We start from the raw sequence: 20,294 nt of genomic DNA, 5'->3' as shown, positions 1-20,294 counted from the left end.
TGTTAGGTGCAATTTAATCTGTCTAATTTATATTTATAAAATATGTAAAAAATATTGATTCTCAAGTTACATATTTTGATTCGAGGTTACAAGAATGTATCTATCGAATCTATTAAAATAGTTGGGATATATATTTTCAAAAACTATATTTTTCCCTAGTGATATATTGATTAATATGAAGAAAACATTTGGAAAAATAAAACTTAAATATTAAAGGTATATGAAATTAAATAAAAATGCATGTTTCGTTATTGATTGTTTTATTGTAAATGCGAATCATTATATGGAATGTAAATTATAAGGACACAATTTTATAACAGATCATTACATTGTAGTACAATTACGCGAGGCTGCCAAAGAGTTAAACAATACAAAACCAAATTGAAAACATTACAATTATCTCAGTGTTAATCTTTTTTACATGTCAAGCCTCTGATACTTAGCGTTAGATTAGATTTCCTAATAATACTGGACAATTAAAGTTCGGCTATCGAAAACTTTCGCATACTACAAATAATACTGTTGCATTGCTTTTAGTTGTTTTATTAATTGCCCAGCAGCTTTAGCATTAGTACTGTTGTTATTAATAATAATATTATTAAATATACTGTTTCTGTTCGTGGTATACATAATACATAATTACTAAACGTCCTCATTAAAAAGGAAACAAATATATTCACCTGAATTTTGGAGAACGGCTAAAATGAACGAAAATCCACTAAAACATGGAGCCGACGGAAACAGTCGGATGGCTTTCTATTTAAAGCTTCGATTAACTAATATAAACGCGTTGATATACATATACATATATAATTATATCTTATACAGATATCTAATACTTGGTTTTCTTGTCTACAGAAGCACAGGTCTATAGTAATACTGTTGGGCATTATTCTGTTAAAGTGTGCAAAATAAACTTAAAGTTTCTCCGCCTCCTTTCGGACTGTTTCCGTTTATCTCTAATCAAGGCGAGTCCCAAAATCGACAAAACTCCTAATTTTTAAAGCGAACTCGTTCGATTTCAGCTAGGCGATTCCAAGACTAGCCTGGTGAAGAATATTTACAAAAAATAAATAATAAATATACAATACCGTTTAGCAGGCGTACCTCACAGAGGTAAAAAAAACTAAACAGTGACATTCTTAACACAGCAAGTTTATGGAAATAAAATTATACATTAGAAAAAAATTAAAATATAGAAAAATAAATTAGGTTACCTTATATAAAAGATATTTAACTTTTAGAGTTTTTACAGTACATATACAAGATAGTGCCTTTATGGGGCGGATGTAAAGGGTGTTTGTTTTTATCGTTTTTATACAAAAATTTGCTTCATCAGTGCTTCTATTTTGTCCCCTTTGGTACTAAATTTTACTATAAATATAGATGCTCCGTTTGTAACGTTACTATCCTATTTTAGAGAAAAACAGTTTAGTTATTCAATTAAATTGTTTATTACTGTTAAAAATGATATAGAATCGTCCAAGCATTTCATTATTTAAGAAGTTAGCTTTAGTATTAATCCATTTTTCTATCTTCTAACATATTACGCTAACGGATATTTTAGTGACAGTCATATTCTGACATAGATTTTATGCTTATAGTGTTGACAGGTTATTAAACTAATATGACAGTTATGTCAACAACCGTTGTAGTATACAAACAATACGAATTCAGTAAGTAGGCTTGAGTATACTTAAACATAAATGTTACAATTGTTAACAGTTATGAAAGTTCTACTAGCAGATTTAATGTTTGAAGAGCACATATTTAAATCAAATGAAACGCTTGGATAATAAGAAATAAATAAATGATAAAATCTCGATGAACAGAATGAATAACCAAACCGCCTCCTCGACATTTTCAACTGCAACTCGTTAATTCATCAGTTCTGAGCCTTGGAGTTTCTGGAAGCCTCTTAACACCCTGCTATCATTATATTAATAAGAAAATAAATAAATTAGAAAAACGAGGTTAAGATTCATAACTGATCAATGGCGAGGATCGTTGGCGTGTGTGATTTATTTAAATATAATAAGCGCATGAAAAACAGTACACCACTGTTCACTCACAATATTAGTATGGTTTTAGTATTCAAGATTTTAATTTGCCTAAAAATTGGTAAAAAAGAGGTAACTTAAAACAATTAACAATAATTATTATAAATGACTATAAAATTCCTGTGGATTCATATTCTAAACAGACTTAAATACCAGATGTGTTGCGTTAGTTGCAGAGTTCTTTTACATCTTTCTTACAGACTTTTGATAGTTCGTTCATATTTTTTAAACGAGTCCGACAGAATAATTCGTGTGTTTTTTCGCAATCACACTTTTCTGAGGGGTATTTTAAGAAATTCTTCACGACGGACACCTTAGGCATGCATCCCCAACTTTTCTTCGGGTGAAGTGTAAGCTTGGTATTTTTGCGGCCGTAGTTAGATAAATAAATGTAGGCGTCTTGCGGAGACTCCACGTTGTCTTGGAATTTACACATCTTCCAGTGCCCTTTCCGATGTATCACTTTGTAATTCTGAAACAAATTATAAAATTGTTAATTCTAGGTAAGTGTTTCACTAGCAGGAAGTTCCAAGTTCGCCCTTAGAATAATCAGATAGTGAAAACAAAAACTTTTGTAAAATAACATTACAAATATCAAATAAAATTGATTCAATTGCACTTATGAATAAAAACAATGAGTTAAAGGTAACTAATCAGCAGTAAAGCAAAAAATTGTTGAAATAAAGTGGATTCGAGCTTTTTAAAAACATCGAGGAGACACCAAGAAAACGAGAAAATTATATAGAATAGTATTTCACAAACGAGAACCAACTAAATCTAAATGTTGGCAAACAACTCGAATGGGATAATATTAAAAATAAGATAAGGAAGAAGTCCGAGATGGCAGCTTTCTCGCTAGAAAACATGAAGAAAATGGTATTCATAACATCAAAAAAAGAAGCAAGAAGAAAAAATTACTCTGCCTCCCCCGATTAAGATAAGCAGTTTTAGTAATTTTAACCTATTTAGAACACATATCAAAGAAGTAGCCACTAACAGTATAGAGTTGAAAGCTGCTCTATTAATAATGATATTTAGGGTACTAACTTGATTATAGTGATATAAAGAAACATCTCATTCAAATGAAACTAAATAAAGAGATCACGAATAATCCATTCAGTAAACTTAAATTCCATACATATTACTTAAAAAGTGATAAGTCGTAGAGAGTCATCAACAAGTCAGACTGATACTAAAAGCGAACTAAATCATTAAACCAACTAGTAATTCAACGCACCCAAAATAAAGTTCTACGATCAATTACAAATCCTTATTGCTACGTAACCATCGAAGAGCTACACGATGACCTCGAAATCTAATGAACATACGATGATCTAAGATTTCGCCTCAAAACATACAATAAGATCAACATACACAGGAAGAAGTTTAAAGCGAATCAAACCTCGCGAACTTGATTGGCGTATAAGTTTAGGTTTATCTTAATTTGGGAAATATATAATGATGTATTAATCCTGTGAAATGAATTAATTAATAAATGTAAAGACACGCGTAAAAACAATCGATCAACTAAATAAAAGAACTGTCCCAAGTTACACTGCCAATTTTGAACGAAATATGTCATTAATTATACAGTTGCTTTAGTTGAAAACCTTGACTAAATGTTGTATTTTTATGTATCTCGGTAAAAAATTTAATGAATTTAAAGAAGACCAAAAAATTGTAGTTGATTGATATTGTTCTGTTCGATCTTGACCGACCAAAGCAACGACAAAATCAATCAAACATATTTTTTAACAGAGAAACTTAACGAAGACAATGAAGATCCAAATATGCATGGAAAATAAACATGAAAATCTGCGCAAAGGGCTTATTATTATATGTATTATGTTATATTAAATGGATGAAATAGATTCAACTAAACAAGTTTTCTATATAATATATACAATGTGTACCCACGGTATTAACAAATAAAATCATATCACTTGTGATCGTTCATATTAAATTGTATAAAAAATTATATCAGTTATCAAGTTTTCAGAAGTTGTTACTTACCATTCCTACGACGTTTTTTCCTCTCCAGCAAATGAATCTGTTAGAACTATTGTCATATATGTAGAAGCCCCCTTCTATAGCTGTTATTATATAGAGCGGGTGGTGTGCTGTAACAGAAAAAATGTAATTGTAAATAAAATATAATATATTAAAATTTTACTGCTTTCATATATAGTGGCGGCTTTTTCGTTTGGTTTTAACTATCAAAAATATTACTATTAATATTATTAGTGTTTTTATATTACATTTTTATAGTTTTATAGTTTTATATATATATATATATATATATATATATATATATATATATATATATATATATATATATATATATATATATATATATATATTTGGATTTTTGGATTTGGCGTATGCGCACTGTACTGTATATAATAAACCATAGAAAAGAATAAACTATATGAAACTATGTAGTCTTCCTTTTCTAATGGCGGTCCATTCTTTTCAGGTCGATTGGTATGGTCGATCACATCAAAAGAACAGAACAATCTAGAATATTTAAATTTTGTTTTACATTAATAATTCTATAGTAGTAATAATTAAATTGTTGTGTTATTCTCGGTGGTCTAACATACATTGGTTTTAAAATATGGAAGAACAAACAAATATGTTTGTATACAGAATGTAAGGTTAAATTTTTAAAAGTTATAAAATCGAAACAACATCAATTTTATTTAGAGTGGGAATTTTAGCTGCCAATTTTTACAATTTAACTGCCACACATCATTTTCAACGACCTGGAATAGGTATCAACATATCGCAAAATTTAATGATAAAAAGAACAAAGAGGGAAATAATTCTTGTTGTGTTGGAAGTAGTCAAGTAATTAATGATGTTTGTCCATCAAAAATAGTAATAAAAACTGTAGTAACTGTTTAGAGATTAATTAGACAAATTATAAGCAGTAATAATTAAACATTTATTTTAAACATAATATATTTTAGAAATGATTTAAATTTTATTTTATAGCTAACATGTAGCTAGAATTTGCTGGGAGTAAAAGTCGAAGAAAGTGGAATTCAGAGAATCAGAGAAGAAGAAATTAAACAGCATTTTGCTAAGATGTAAAAACAACGTACAGTGATACTTTAAAATAATTACATTTGTTAATAAAAGCAGACCTGGATCAAATAAACAAAATATAAAACTATCAACGACACCCTGATGGTCTAATGACAAGGAAAATACAATGCATTATTATTCATGAATATAGGTAAATAAATTATTGTTTTTAAAAAATAATGATGTGTTGACTGAGATGTCTTTCAACTTTAAAGAACAATCATCCATTCGTTTTCGGCCAGGAAATGTACAATATGTTAATCGAAAACTCAAGGTAGTCAATTCATTAATGGGGTTTGTGGATCAAGAATTGTAGTGATAATATTTGGAGACTTTTAGAAAAATTTTACTACTTTCATATATGTGGCGGCTTTTACGTTTGGTTTTAACTATCAAATATGTTGTTTTATATATTACAGTTTTATAGTTTTATATATATATATATATATATATATACATATATATATACATATATATATATATATATATATATATATATATATATATATATATATATATATATACAAATATGTTCAAATATGGTGTTTTTATAAAAATAGAAAGGCATATAGAAATTAGCTTTATTATTTCATTCTATTCAATATTTTTTAAAATAAAATGTGTTATTTCAAAAATTTTCAATGTTTATTTCCCTCCTTATATATAGTTTCAACATTAAATCAATTGTTTATTAAATTTGTGTATTTTCATTTGTAAAAAATAATGAAGGTGTGTAATATGATGTTTTATAAAAATAGAACAGCTGGAAATATATTAATTATATTTTTATTAGTTCGTTTTATTTAATATTTTTTAAATAAAATATGTTATTTCCAAAATTTTATCATTTTTATTTACCTCCTGAATCTATTTACCTGCGTAATATATTCGACAGTGAATCTAATAATCACAATAAAAAGAACATACAGCCAAAAATAGAACCTCCTCCTTTTTTGAAGTCGGTTAAAAAAAATAAATAATTAAAGCTGCATCTACGCATGCGCCAAACTCGGATTACTCTCTGTTTTGAAATTAAATGGAGCCAATATGCGCATGCGCCAAAACCTGAGATGTTGCGGAGAAATGTATCCTCTTAAACCTATCAATTATTTCATACACATATTCTCCATATTCCCAAATCGCAAGACGCCTATTATGCATATCGCGAGAAATCCAACCGTTCGCTTTGCTCTGCGCTCGTCGAGGGAATCTTTGTTCATTGCACATCGGAACATCAGATCTGATTGGTCAATCCTTCGCCGCTCGCACCCCGTGTTCACCCTACAGTCTAAGGCTTATGCTGCCCCGTGTGCACATGAAAATCAATGCACTTGTAGTTCGTAGTAATAATCTCCGTCCAAACGGGAATTTTCATAAAATAACGGACAAATTTTTTGTTACCCAACGTTGTGCACCCCCAAAAGTATTGAACCACCCGCCGCCGCTGTATAAAATACATTTTTATTAATTTTGTTTTACAACAACAGTAACAGTTTGTTCTGTATATTACTATTTAATGGTAAATAAAGCTTCTTCTTTAATTATTTTCGTCATATTTTCGGTAATGATTAATACAACATATTGGCAAAAAACCTAATTTTAATCTTGATGTTGTTTTGGTCAAATTATACATAACTTCCACAATCGTACACACAGTTTGGATCTATAATACCAATGACTGCTAACTAGAGAATGTCATTGGAGCAAAATGTTCGGAATTCAGTACTCGTTGGTTTTAATGAATTGGAATGATTTGGATAGAATCCCTGTTGAAAAAATTTCTGTTCATTAATTATTAGTTGGTGCTATCTCAAAAGTATGTTGATATACTACTGTGATAGTATGAGTTTTGTAATAGATCCCAAACTATTTAGTTATTTTTCCAAATTAATTTTATCATACTTTAATAAAGTGCATTTATGACAACTTTTCCTTTGAAAAGTTTTTGGTTTTCTTGAGACTTAAGATAATACCTCGAAAAGGTTTTTTCTGGTTTACGAAATAGCCTATAATATAGGGTTATTCGGAGATGGTGTGTGTTAAATGTTGAAGAGGTTACTACAAGAGTTATATTATCGGAAGCAATACGATAACTTTTACTATTTTGCTATATTTTAATCACGTCAGTAAAAGATTAATTGAAAAGTCTCCCTCCTGACACATAGATCGCACTACCAGAATTAAATCCATATTTTTTTAGTTAGCACTAACCCTCAAAAGATGCGTGTATAAATTCGATAGCTATCGGACCATTAGCCTGTTAATTATAGCATTTGAGTGAAGCAACTTTTGTTATTGTGAAAAAAATGGATAAAAAGGAATTTCGCGTGATGATAAAATGTTGCTTTTTGAAGGGAAAAAATACAGTTGAAGCAAAAACTTGGCTTGATGCCCAGTTTGCGGACACTGGCCTAGGAAAATCAATCATCATGGATTGGTATGCTAAGTTTTGACGTGGTGAAATGAGCACTGAAGACGGTGAACGCAGTGGACGCCCAAAAGAGGCTCTTACCGACGAAAACATCAAAAAAATCCACAAAATGATTTTGAATGACCGTAAATTGAAATTGAATGAAATAGCAGAAACTCTAAAGATTTCAACTGAACGTGTTTATCATATCATTCACGAATATTTGGGTATGAGAAAGCTCTCTGTAAAGCGGGTGCCGCGCGAGCTTAGTTTTGACCAAAAACAACGACGAGTTGATGATTCGGGGCGGTGAAAAAGAAAGGACCATCAACAGCGACTATTGCATAGCGTTATTGAACCGTTTGAAGGACAAAATCGGCGAAAAACGGCCGCATTTGAAGAAAAAGGAAATGCTGCTTCGCCAAGACAATGCACCGTGTCACAAGTCAGTGAAAACGATGGAAAAATCCATGAATTGGCCTTCGATTTGCTTCCTCATCAACTGTATTCTCGAGATCTGGCCCCCAACGACTATTTCCTGTTCTAAAAGAATGCTCGCTGGGAAGACATTTTCTTAAGAGGTGATCCCGAAACTGTGGTCTATTTTGAAGCAAAGGACAAATCGTACTACAAAAATTTTGTCGAAAAATTGGAGGGTCGCTTTATCAATGTATCACCCTTGAAGTTAATGATATTGAATAAAAAAACTACTGTGTTTTACTATGGTAGGCCGGGGACTTTTTAATTGACCTGTTATGAACTAACAATCAGAATTCTTATTATACAAATATTAATCTGATTATAAATGTAAGTATTTATAATGATTCCTATAATATATACTTTCCTTCATATTGATATATAAATTCAAGCATACATTTTTCGAACCTAAATCGTATGGCATTTATTGGTAAAAAGTCATAATGTTTTCTGCTTGAAAATAAACTTATTTTTGCTATACTTACAATTGCATGTCAGAGAAACTTTTTGCTTATAAACCGACAAGAAGCCGCTAGTGATTCCTCCTACTATGTTTTGTCGGGATATAGGTCCAAAGCAGGCATTGCTGTAACTAGTTGTAAGGTAGAAAAGCTGCAACAAAATAAATATGTATAGTTGACTTTATATAGAGGTTCAGAAGACGATCCCTAACATTTTTGTTGATTGATACTAATTATTTCTCGAGAACATGTAAAAAACAATCATCTCTCCGGCAGACAACAAATTATATAAATTCCCGATCAAACCATGACTAATTTAAAAGAATAAATTAACATAAATATTTTGTGTGTAGCATTAGAACTCTACCGTTCTTCAAGTTTGTTTGTTTTCTTCCATCTTAGTCAATAATAACTTGTGTAATTTGCATTAACTTCACCTAAACATTTCATAACAGTCTAGTTTGGGATAATAAAAATGTATTCTGTACGCTTGTCGCATTTTTTTGGAGACTTTAATTAATTAATATTAGAATATACTCGTTTTTTCTCCTTGAAGCTGTAATATATTGAATAACTTTCGTATTATTCAAGAATTCACATATAAAACGTGTAAAAAACACAAAATCAACTTTGAATAATAAAACGGGCATTCTTACTTCGTAGTTTTAAACAGGTGATTGTAATATTTGTTTAAGATGTTCAGATACATTGTAAATAAATTAATTTGCATCAAAATCAATTAAAACTAAATGTTTATTTTTATTAATAAACCTCAATGAGTTCCCGGATTTTGACTTGAAGTGTCCTTGATTGGTCAAATACGATGCAATCTATAAAAATAAATAAATAAGCCGCATTAACATTATTACATTTTAAGGTTAATTAACGTATAGCTAAAATTAATTCTCATCTTTATAAGCTTCTTCGGTATAAAAATATATTATATTGTTCGAATAATTAATGGATATTAATTGTTCTGTATATTTCTACAGTAATTTTATTTTTATGCAATGCTGAAAAAGATTATATAATTTGTGGCAAAATTTTGATTTGAAATATGAACTCTGAAAACAAGAATGTAATAATTCCAAAAATAAAGCTCTTCTCTCTGATTAAAATAGTTCGACAAACTTTTAAAGCTTATTTTCTGAGATATATATTACTTTACTTTAAGCAACCTGTTTGCTTGCTTTATGCTTATATTTTTTAGTGTGCTATAAAATAAACAATTAGGAAAATAAACATATTTTTCTAGCTTAATTCTTCAAGTCAATCAAAAAAAAGTAAAGAATGTTTAAAATGTAATTTTCAGTGTTAAGTTGATTTAATTTTTTGGCCGAAGAAATTTACTGCCGGAACCTACTAAAGTTTTGAGATACTTATGGTGATGCTGCTCTGTCATATCCCGTTTATCGGTTTTGGTTTTAATGATTTAACACTTTTAAATCTTATTTTGTAAGCATTGATGTTAAAGAAGTATCTTGAGAACCAAAAAAATCGAAGACTATCAGTTTCAAGACTAATCAAACGAAAACCTAGCTCTAACTCTCAAATGGCTTTCACACAGCTTGGCAGATGATAGATCAACTATTTAGAAATGTTTGTATACAATGGCAAATCTCATATATGAATATTGGAACAATAAGCAAAACAACATATTGAAAAAAAGACAGCCATTTCCATATTTCAAACAATTTTTGGCAATACAATTTTTTGTAGCTCCGCAGATGTGCACTATAATTTTTGATAATGATTTTCTCAATAATTTACGTATTTATTCAAGTCAATTATTAGCAATGGAATTTCTTACCTAATTCATAATAACAAACAGTTTATGGTGCTCGTCATAACATTCATTTTTAAAATTGGTTTCAACAGTAACACCAAAAACAATAGTTCTTAATAGCAACTGCTTCATCACTGCACTGTATATATATATATATATATATATATATATATATATATATATATATATATATATACATATATATATATATATATATATCGTGAACACTTTCTATATAAATATTGTTCTCCAGATAACAGCACTAGTTTGCACATTCCTGAAAGGAAGCAACTAACTCTTGTATGATTGGAGAAAAAGATGACAATGTTAAGTAGCAATTGATTACAATTTAATTAATGATTCTCGGACATTAGGCGATAAAATCGCCAGAAATTATAATTTAACTTCTGCCATGCCATTTAATTAAAGACATAAAGAACAAAATTAACGATTGTATTTCGCGTCTCATGACGATGATGCTGCTTTTAGATAAACCTTCACACTCATAGTGTACCGCATAATAAATTTATATGCAGGTATGAAGTAGCAACGTTTAATATTAAGATAACTTTGTAGATTGACGATATGATGTCAACTATGTATAGTTACGTTGTTATTTAGACTTTTTCACGTCAGCCACTTACCATAATCATGAACAGAAATACTGTCGCCTGGTTCGTGTGTGGCCTTGATTTCCTGTAACAAAAAAATGGAACTAGTTGAATTTTATAAAGAAATTCACGAAATAGTCAATTGGTTTCAATTAGCAAATACAACCCGGTTTCTATTTTTAAGCGACTTCGAAAAAGGAGCAGGTTCTGTTGTATATATATTATTTAATGTGTGTTCGCCGATTTCTCACTATGTACACACACAATTTAGCTTAATACTTAACTAAATCTATTTATCTATTTACAATATTATTTTAACTACAACCAACTGATCAGTTTGAAGTCGGTGCCGAGCCCAAACAATACAAAAATAATAAAATAATTTTGTAACAAAACATATCTGTCTAATTTGTTGCTCGTCACCGATGACAGTGATAAAATAATATTATTTTATACTTTTTAGTGACGTTTTTTGGAGTCGGTTCAATTTTTTGTTAAAAACATTTTATAAACTACCTTATCATGAACGTTTCGGATTACAATGTAGCAAGACAATCCGTATATTATTACATATATTACACCAGCCTCTTCTTCCTTCATCACATTATTAATTGATTAATTGTGGCCTTATTCAAATCTGAATAACTTAATAACTTAATTAGCTGAATCGAAAAAAGTTGATTTTAGTATAATAACACATACAATGTTTTGACCTAAAGATACATTTTGAGGTTCTGCGAGGTGGTAAATGTATACGTTTTGTTGTTAATTTTTATGTCGCTATTATTTTTACTGATGGTTTTTTTTTTCTGATAATGCTGTTTAATATAGATAATATAAAAAGTAGTCTACTTTACACCTTTAGATATGTTAATGGAGTTGGTTTACTGTATTATAACTTCCTATTACTATTGATAAAATAATTTTAATTAAATAGCTCTCATAAAGCTTCAAGCAAATTGTGAAATGTATAAAGCTTCATTTCGTGAACAGACTTATCAGATTTACTACTTCACTTTTTAGAGTCGTTTAAGTTAAATTAGTTCTTGAGTTATTTTCTGTAAGAACATCAAGTTGGCAACTCTTTTCGAATCATTGGTTTTTAGCAGTACCTATGAAAATTATGATAAATATTTAAATACAATTCATGTGATAATAACTTTTTGGTAGATCGTTCGTAGTTCGTAACCCAATAAATTAAATAAATACATAACCAAAAAAATAAATAAATAACCCAACACTATTAACTAAATTTATTTCCTAATTTTTATTCTTATATTGATTCTGATTTAAAATGCGTATTTTAAAACTTGTCCAAAAATAACCTAAGTGTATGATTTTGTATTATCAGCCTCGCGTATCTTTTCTTCAATTATTATTATATTTGAAACGTGAAAGGGTTATTTGTGAAGAATCTTTGCTTTATTTACTTTATCTCTTTAATTTACATATTTTATATTTTGATTTCCTTTATTTTTACCTTTTCAACCTTTGAGTCAATCGCGTTATAAAAGATCATCTTCTTGATTTTTCAACACGGAAACATTCAGCAACCTTTTATAATATCCTAAATAATATAATAAGTAGACGGCCTCCAAATATATCCACCAAACATTATGACAAAAGCACCAAGACTTATTCACACAAAAAAATCACCCATCACATTTGTATGTTGTTTTAGAAGCAACGTTAGTTCGGATAAATGTGAATGAAATAAAATCTTTCTTCAATAAGAAACAAATTCAACTTAACATCAGATGACTTGAAAGATAGAAAATGGAATAGTTGGCTTTTCAATTTAAAAATATATTATCTATACAACTTACTTCTTTCCATTTTAATAGCGATCTTATAAACGCCTTATAAAATTAATTTTACAGCTTTAAGACCATAGCTTGTTATGCTGATAGCGGATGTATAAAGTATTATTTAAAAAGTCCAAGTTTCCATTATTATCCCAAACAATTAAATTATAAATAAATATTGATAAATCTGGATGTTGAGAAAAAAAATCAACCGAAACAGTGGACATGAAAAAAATTCCGAGGTAATTATAGATTTCCAATTTAAATTTTATCGGTTTTCGACTCATAAAGGCGAAATTCAATCCATTTATTGAATATTCCAGCTCCATTATCGCACGTCGATTTCCTGCGAGTTAGAAGCGCGCAAAGCCGAACCGTTTCGTGACGATAACACTGTTAATTCCCCAGTTAAAAATCCTTCGATTACTGATTTTTAATGAAACGCTGTCGGTTTTTTATCTTTTCGTTTGGCTCGTCTTCGACTAAAGCTACTCGTCCAGCTTCATATTTGATTATTCTTTCGTATACGGTTTATTTATGTTCTCAGCAATAGTAATTCCCCAGAAGTTTTCAATTTAAAAACTAATTTATGTTTTTTGGCTATTGCGGTATACGCTTTAACACATTTGAAACGGTAGGACTAACTTGAGAGAAAGAATATTTTTTGCAAATGCACCTGTTAATTTTAACATTTAACGGTTGACACGTGACATGTGCTTAAATAAAATTATTTGCTTAAATATTTGTAAGTTTGTACAATATTAATCTTCATTCATGTGGTATATAGTTTATTGAAAGACTCCGCACTATATACACCAATTAAACTGTCACTCTCGTAAAAATACCACAGTAGGGTAGTCCTAAAATAACATGTCAATTGAAAAGTTCCCGGCCTACTATAGTAAAACACATTTTTTTGGAAAAATAAATTTTTGTATTCAACATAATTCCCTTCAAGGGTGATACCATTTTTGTAGTACGATTTGTCCTTTGTTTCAAAATAGGCCTCAGTTTCGGCGATCATTTCTTCATTCGACGAAAATTTCTTCCCAGCGAGCATTCTTTTGAGATCTGAGGGAAGGAAATTGTCGCTAGGGGCCAGATCTGGAGAATACGGTGGATGAGGAAGCAATTCAAAGCCCAATTCATTAATTTTTGCCATCGTTTTCACTTGTGACACGGTGCATTGTCTTGGTGAAGCAGCACTTTCTTTTTCTTCAAATGCGGCCGTTTTTCAGCGATTTCGTCCTTCAATGGGTCCAGTAACGCTATGTAATATTCGCTGTTGAAGTGAGCTCGCGCAGTACCCACTTTCCGCAGAGCTATCTCATACGCAAATATTCGTGAATGATATGGTGTACACGTTCAGTTGATATCTTTAGAGCGTTTGCTATTTTATTCAATTTCAATTTCAATATGCTAGGAAACTCGGCAATAATCCAAGTTTTTGCTTCAACTGTATTTTTTCCCTTCAAAAAGCAATATTTTATCAACACGAGAATTTTTTTTTTATTCATTTTTTTCACAATAACAAAAATTGCAAAAGTGCTTCACTCAAAATGCTATAATTCACAAAGTAATGATGCGACAGCTGTCAAATTTATACACACATCTTTTGAGGGTTAGGGCTAACTAAAAAACGTATGGATTTAATTCTAGTAGCGCCATCTATGTGTCAGGCCGGGGACTTCTCAATTGACGTGTTAATACTACTGGTTGCTGTTGATTCATGAACTAGATTATATTGATTATTGATGGCGTTAAACTACATTAACATTGTTTTCATTAAGACGTTATAGACCAGCAATAATCTATACAAATTTACTATTCCCGCTTTCAATATTCTGTGTTTGCATGTATTATAATCATTTTTTAAATTAAAAAGCATTTGTTGAAAAAATGGTACCATTAATTAATTAAAATATATTCCATCATGTCTATAACTTTTTCGAATATTTCTGGAAACACGACGATACCGTGTCAAAGGAACGACGTTGGTTTGGACGCTATCATCTATCCATTTTCGCACATTTTCAGCATTTCGAAACCAGTCAAGCTATGCACCATAGCTTTGAATTGCGCAGGGTCATTTAAAAATTTTTATTCTACCTGCATTAGTATATTCTTAAAAATTCTTGGAGCGTGTAGCCAAATACTGTCTTCAAGAAAATGACTCACAATCGCTTGTCTCTTTCCAAATATTCATTTATAATTTTGACATCGGTATATATCTTCAGTAAAAATTTTATTCCGTTTTCGCAGCCGGTAATACACAACAACCTACTGATTCTACAATATGTAAGACTTCAATATTCTCATATGAACATGAATATTCCGGCTGAATGTCAATGTGAATGGGTCTTTGGAGAGCCTACTCTAGGGAGTTACTCAGGGAGTAGCACATGACTTTTGCCCTTGGGATTATTGTAGTAAATCCACTTTTCATCGCTAATTACTATACGCCACATAAAACTCCTCTACAAATATCAATATAATTCCGATTTTAAAACGGTTCAAAATGACGTTCTGGTAATATGGTAGCCATTTTCCTTTCTATTGCATATATACCATCAGATGTAAAAGATTAGAAACAGTTGATTAATGAAATGCTAAGTTGTCTAGGAGTTTCTGCTGGGTTTTTGTCTGATATTCATTATCATTTTTTATTATCATTGACATCATCAATTTTAAATCGGTGAACAAGCACCAATAAGTGGCATTTGCGGCATTAGGACAACAAGAGGCTTCCCTATAATTTTCTAAAAGTGTTTGATGGGTTTCCAAAGCTGATTTCTTCATATGAAACAACAAAATTAAGGAATGTCAAAAATACCTTTTTGAGCTGTCCTGGATTAGAGTCTGGATACATTGAATAAATTAATAATTTTAAATGGAAAAATTGTTATTTTATCTAAAGGTATATTAAAACACTGATTGTAATAGTTTCAGTCAGTCATTCAGTTTTTTAACTGTTGCTTACATTAGTACTTCAATTAAACACCTCTGAACATTTTACATGTAAGCAGATAATATATATTATATATACTTATTTTTTAACTTTTTATGTTTATATGAAAAAATCAACAGTGAATGAATACGCATTGAAAAGGTCTAACATGTACGTATAAGAATATTTACAGAAAGAAATCAATCCGCACTCTCTAGATATAAATTAAAAATTAATTTAATGGCCTAGCTACCAAGGTTTCTCCTGATCATCAAACAAACTAATTAAATACTAGTTCATCTTATCTAAACTATTTTAATTATGAAACAGTTATAGGGAAGAGAATAAAGTTTGTAATTACCGGATATAAACTGGAAATATCGGGAAATAAATTGTGCGGTTCTGTTCTGAACTGAGACAACTTAACCGAACAGAATGCATAGTTTTTATGTTTCATTTCATTTTTTTTGTAAAAAGATTGTTAACGTTAAAAAGACGTTAAAAATTGTATATAACACCTTTATCATTTTTATGCTAAACTCTATGATTAAACAATTTATCACCAGGCTAATTTTATTAAACATTACACACTGGTCATGGCGATATTATCGAATAATTTATATGGTAACATAAAATTGACCACCTGAAGTTTAACTAGTAATAAAACCAAAACTCGCAAGGTTTGTCATTTTTTTGTCAAACATTTTTCACATACTTGTCATAAAGGACAAGAAAAAGTTATTTTATTCGTTGATAATATAATAGTAAAAGTATTCGAAAACTGGGATTTTAGCAGATATATTTTTTGGTATCTTCATGAAACATTAATGTAATTTTAAGATTCCTCACATAAAAAGCTTACAGTTGCGTTTAATATATTCAATAAAAACTTATTGTTCTTTAATTTATTTATAATGTACTACAATAAACAGTATTTGTTGATTCAAAATAAATGGATTGAAATATAGTAATTACAGACAATTTTATACACCATTAATATTATTTTTGTTATATAGTAAAATAATGATTAGTAGTAGTGTCCATTGATGATATCTTCTTAGTTTATTATATGGGTTAGTTAATTACAAATTAAAAATTAATGAAATACAGATATAGTACAATAGAGATAAAATGTTGAAATGTTTGTGCTATCAACTAACAACAACTTTATTGCTGACAATTTGAATTCAATAATGATAAAAATAAAATCATTTTTATAAACCAAGTTCATCATTTTATTTCAATTAACTTTTAGAAATTGTCTTCACAACTGAGGCCTAGATAAAGAAAACTAGTGCTCACCTATAAACAAATTGATTTTCGGTCAAACACATATTCCACAGAAAAGCTATTCTGCTTTCGCACATTCACCATCAAAGCCGGACTTTTATTGATGGCGAAAATCGACGTCGTTGAGTCTTTGATTTTGTTCATATTGGTATAAGTATCACGAGACGCCACGCACGACAGCAGATACATTTTCAGACTGATGAAAAAATGATTCAGTCGTCGCGTCCTAGCGGCAGTCTGCCTTTAACGCCTCTTCAAGTGCCTTTTATACGTCTCCCATCTCTTAATTTCTCTGCAATAGTTAGCTGATGAATAGAGCCAAATGAATAGAGCGATCCATTTTATATATTCGCTACAAGGGACTATTGTAAAATATTATATATTTAAGACAACTGGTAATACCGTTTCGAGTATACAAATATTTTGGGTTCTACAAATATGTGTTCTTTATTAAGATTATATTACTAAAATTACAACTATTTACCACCCCTTGGATTTACTACCTTGGCCCTGTTGTAGAGTAGTTTCAGCACCAATCTTCACACCAAAGTGAGTTTTTATTCAGAAAGCTGACAATGTTTAAGCTGGCAAATATAAACCTTAAATAAACAGTTTGCAGAGGAAAAAATAATTGTCTATCAAGTAATACACCTACTCACACAGCTCAAAATGCCAAAGCTAAAATCAGCGCATCAGCGAATTTGAAATTAGGAATTACTCGATACTCTACTTTGATAATTATATCAATATGACGTTGTCGTAGCACTTAATCTATTTTAAGTTAATTAATTGTATAAATTAAGTATTTACTTCCTAAATGCAAGTTTAATACAATACCATCAATATCAATCAATACAGTAATCATGTCATGTCATATCATCAAAAATAATTATGTAATACACTAAAAGTTATTACACAAACAAAATAGTTAAAATCATAAATTTTTCCTATTGTACTTGTAAATATATATGCGGTACATTTTCATTATTCGCATATGTTTTAGCTGAACTCTGGCAACGTTTGAGAGTGGCTTTATCTCGCTTACAATTAATAACATGTGCTCGCGCCACTACGCTTTCCAGGCGCCACCTCTGACACCTCATAATATAATATGGGCTGCTCTCTGGACGCCAAAAAAGTTAAGCAACAAAAAAATAACGCAATGCCCTTGTTTACGATTCGCGTGATGTAGTCGAGTCGTGACTCTTTTTGTGAGCGCATTTGTCATTTTTTTCTGCCTCATCGCCGATGTACGTAGGTGACGTCCAGATATAAACGTCCGCGCACAGTTGTTCGGAATCTCCCGTTCATTGAAGTGGAATTTTGTTTTCGGAAATGCCAATTTGTCCCGTTTCATTCGAATCCTTATTTCCGATTGTAGTAAATAAAGGTATTATAATAAAACTGACTCAATATACATTGTTTCAGCACTTTTAATAAGTTTCATATTTTTGAGTAGATTAGTTAGTCCCGCAGAAATACATGAAACTTAATTTAATCTTTTCACATCGATCATATCTCCAAATGTTACATACGATCAATTCTGAAAATGATCATTTGTATTTCGTTCATACATTTCTGTTGATTACATTTAATTTTATAGAAACTTATGATGTTTCATAGATTTTTAATGCAATACAACATCATAATTTAAAATATTACACATATTTTTATGTAATCTTAGTTTCACCTCATCAATACCTTTCACTTTCATTATAAAAATATATTTTGAACAGAATTATAATGGTGGCTTTTTCATTCCAGGAAAGTAATTCCAGAGCCTTAAACTGCATGAACCTATTATACCTCGGAACCGAATTCTTTCTAGTATAAGGTATATACTCCCAGAGTTCCACAACGAAAATTGATCCATAAATAGGCTAGAGACTGGGAAATACAGCTTAATAGCTCAAAATTTGGCCATGACCATTTTTTGATGTAGCGAAGTGACAAAATCTTATGATTTAGAATTAGTCCTAATTCATGAAGCGGATCAACAATATGCCTTAGCATCTATCTCAAAGGTAGATGGAATCAGCATCAGTAGCAGGAATCATAGTTTGTAGGAAGGTGACTTCATACGCCAGCTAGCCCATGATTAAAAAGATTAATTTATTAATAAATAACAAAACCTAATAGAAAATATCGGGTGCTAATATAGAGTAGTAATCAAAAAAATTTTTATAGATCGCAAATGTATCCAAGATTTCATCTTAAAACATGAAAGAAATTTAATTTTAATTTGGACACTGATATAATTATTCCGCACTGCTCCTTTTTGTAAATTGATCAAAATTGTTGAAGTACAACAGAGCAAAAAGTCTATCTAATGTCTATGCAATAAAAAATTAACAATTTTACAGACTAAATCAATATTATTTTATAACATACCAATACTTTATATGCTATCAGTCTAGATTATTTAAAATTTTGAAAAAGAATCATAGTAGCATTAGATAAATCAGTGTGCAAACGACAAATAATGTAACAATTTGAATGGGATAGAATCATAATGCAACGTTATCTCTCTCATATCTCAAGCCCTTTTGATGACCTTTAGCGCTTACACATAATAAAAAGATGAGAAAAGAAAAGTTATTTTTAACATTAACCCTATTAACACCTTGAACGATTATTTAAAACGGTTTACCTAACAATATACAAAGACCCCCCTTTGCTCAATTCACTAGTAACCAGCTGGATTCAACATTCACGAGACCTTCAAATATTATACTGTCCGAAAGGATCATCCTATAGAAAATTGCTCCGAACAAAACAGATCATAAAACTTTTTTTCTTTTTGGTCACGGCAATGTTATTGGATTTTACGATCTTTTCTTTTACCTACCGATGAACCTGTGTCAGCGGCAAAACCTAACGAATATTGGTAGCAAAATTTCAGAACTAGTCTCCAGTGTACCTACCACCGAACCTAATCGTTTCTAGTCTACTCTTACCTGGAATTGAGACGTAAACCGAGAATACTGGTGGTCCAATTCCGATGCTATATTCAATAAATCAAGCCGAAAAAGCGCAAAATGTGATGGCTCGAATTAGGCAATTAATTTTTTGTTTTAAACCAAAATATGAATATTAATATTAATGATATGATAATTAATAATATTTAATAATAAAATAATATTTTACGTGATCTTCCACATATTAAGTAAATCCACATAGTAAATAGTAATTATTAGTAATTCAATTGATCGAAACTAATGTTTTTATTAACTAATCTGATTTTCTTACATATAAACAGCGTAGTTCAAAATGTTAGTTAAATCTAACTGAACAAAATTCATTTATCGAAGAGTAAATGTAGAAAATTTGCTACTTAGCAATCTATTCCATTGAATC

The 20,294-nt window shown here is 30.0% G+C and overlaps 1 protein-coding gene across 1 annotated transcript in view; it reads right to left on the bottom strand.

Annotated features, from left to right (window-relative positions):
- Nucleotides 1–243: 243 nt before the first annotated feature.
- LOC143196674 (uncharacterized) overlaps nucleotides 244–20,294 on the bottom strand; it is a 196,731-nt gene continuing 176,680 nt past the window's right edge. The window contains exons 2-5 of the mRNA XM_076404558.1: nucleotides 10,929–10,980; nucleotides 8,523–8,649; nucleotides 4,074–4,180; nucleotides 244–2,532 (exon numbers count right to left, since the gene is read on the bottom strand). Of these exons, the coding sequence (XP_076260673.1) occupies nucleotides 2,227–2,532; nucleotides 4,074–4,180; nucleotides 8,523–8,649; nucleotides 10,929–10,980 (592 nt within the window). The 3' untranslated portion in view covers nucleotides 244–2,226. The remainder of the gene's footprint in view (nucleotides 2,533–4,073; nucleotides 4,181–8,522; nucleotides 8,650–10,928; nucleotides 10,981–20,294) is intronic.

The sequence above is a fragment of the Rhynchophorus ferrugineus genome, unplaced genomic scaffold, assembly GCF_030347505.1.
Source record: "Rhynchophorus ferrugineus isolate W39M unplaced genomic scaffold, kcgeb_rfMv2 rfM4, whole genome shotgun sequence".
NCBI classification, from domain to species: domain Eukaryota; kingdom Metazoa; phylum Arthropoda; class Insecta; order Coleoptera; family Curculionidae; genus Rhynchophorus; species Rhynchophorus ferrugineus.
Note: the sequence above shows the minus strand (reverse complement) of the source record. Positions and strands in the feature narration are given on the sequence as shown.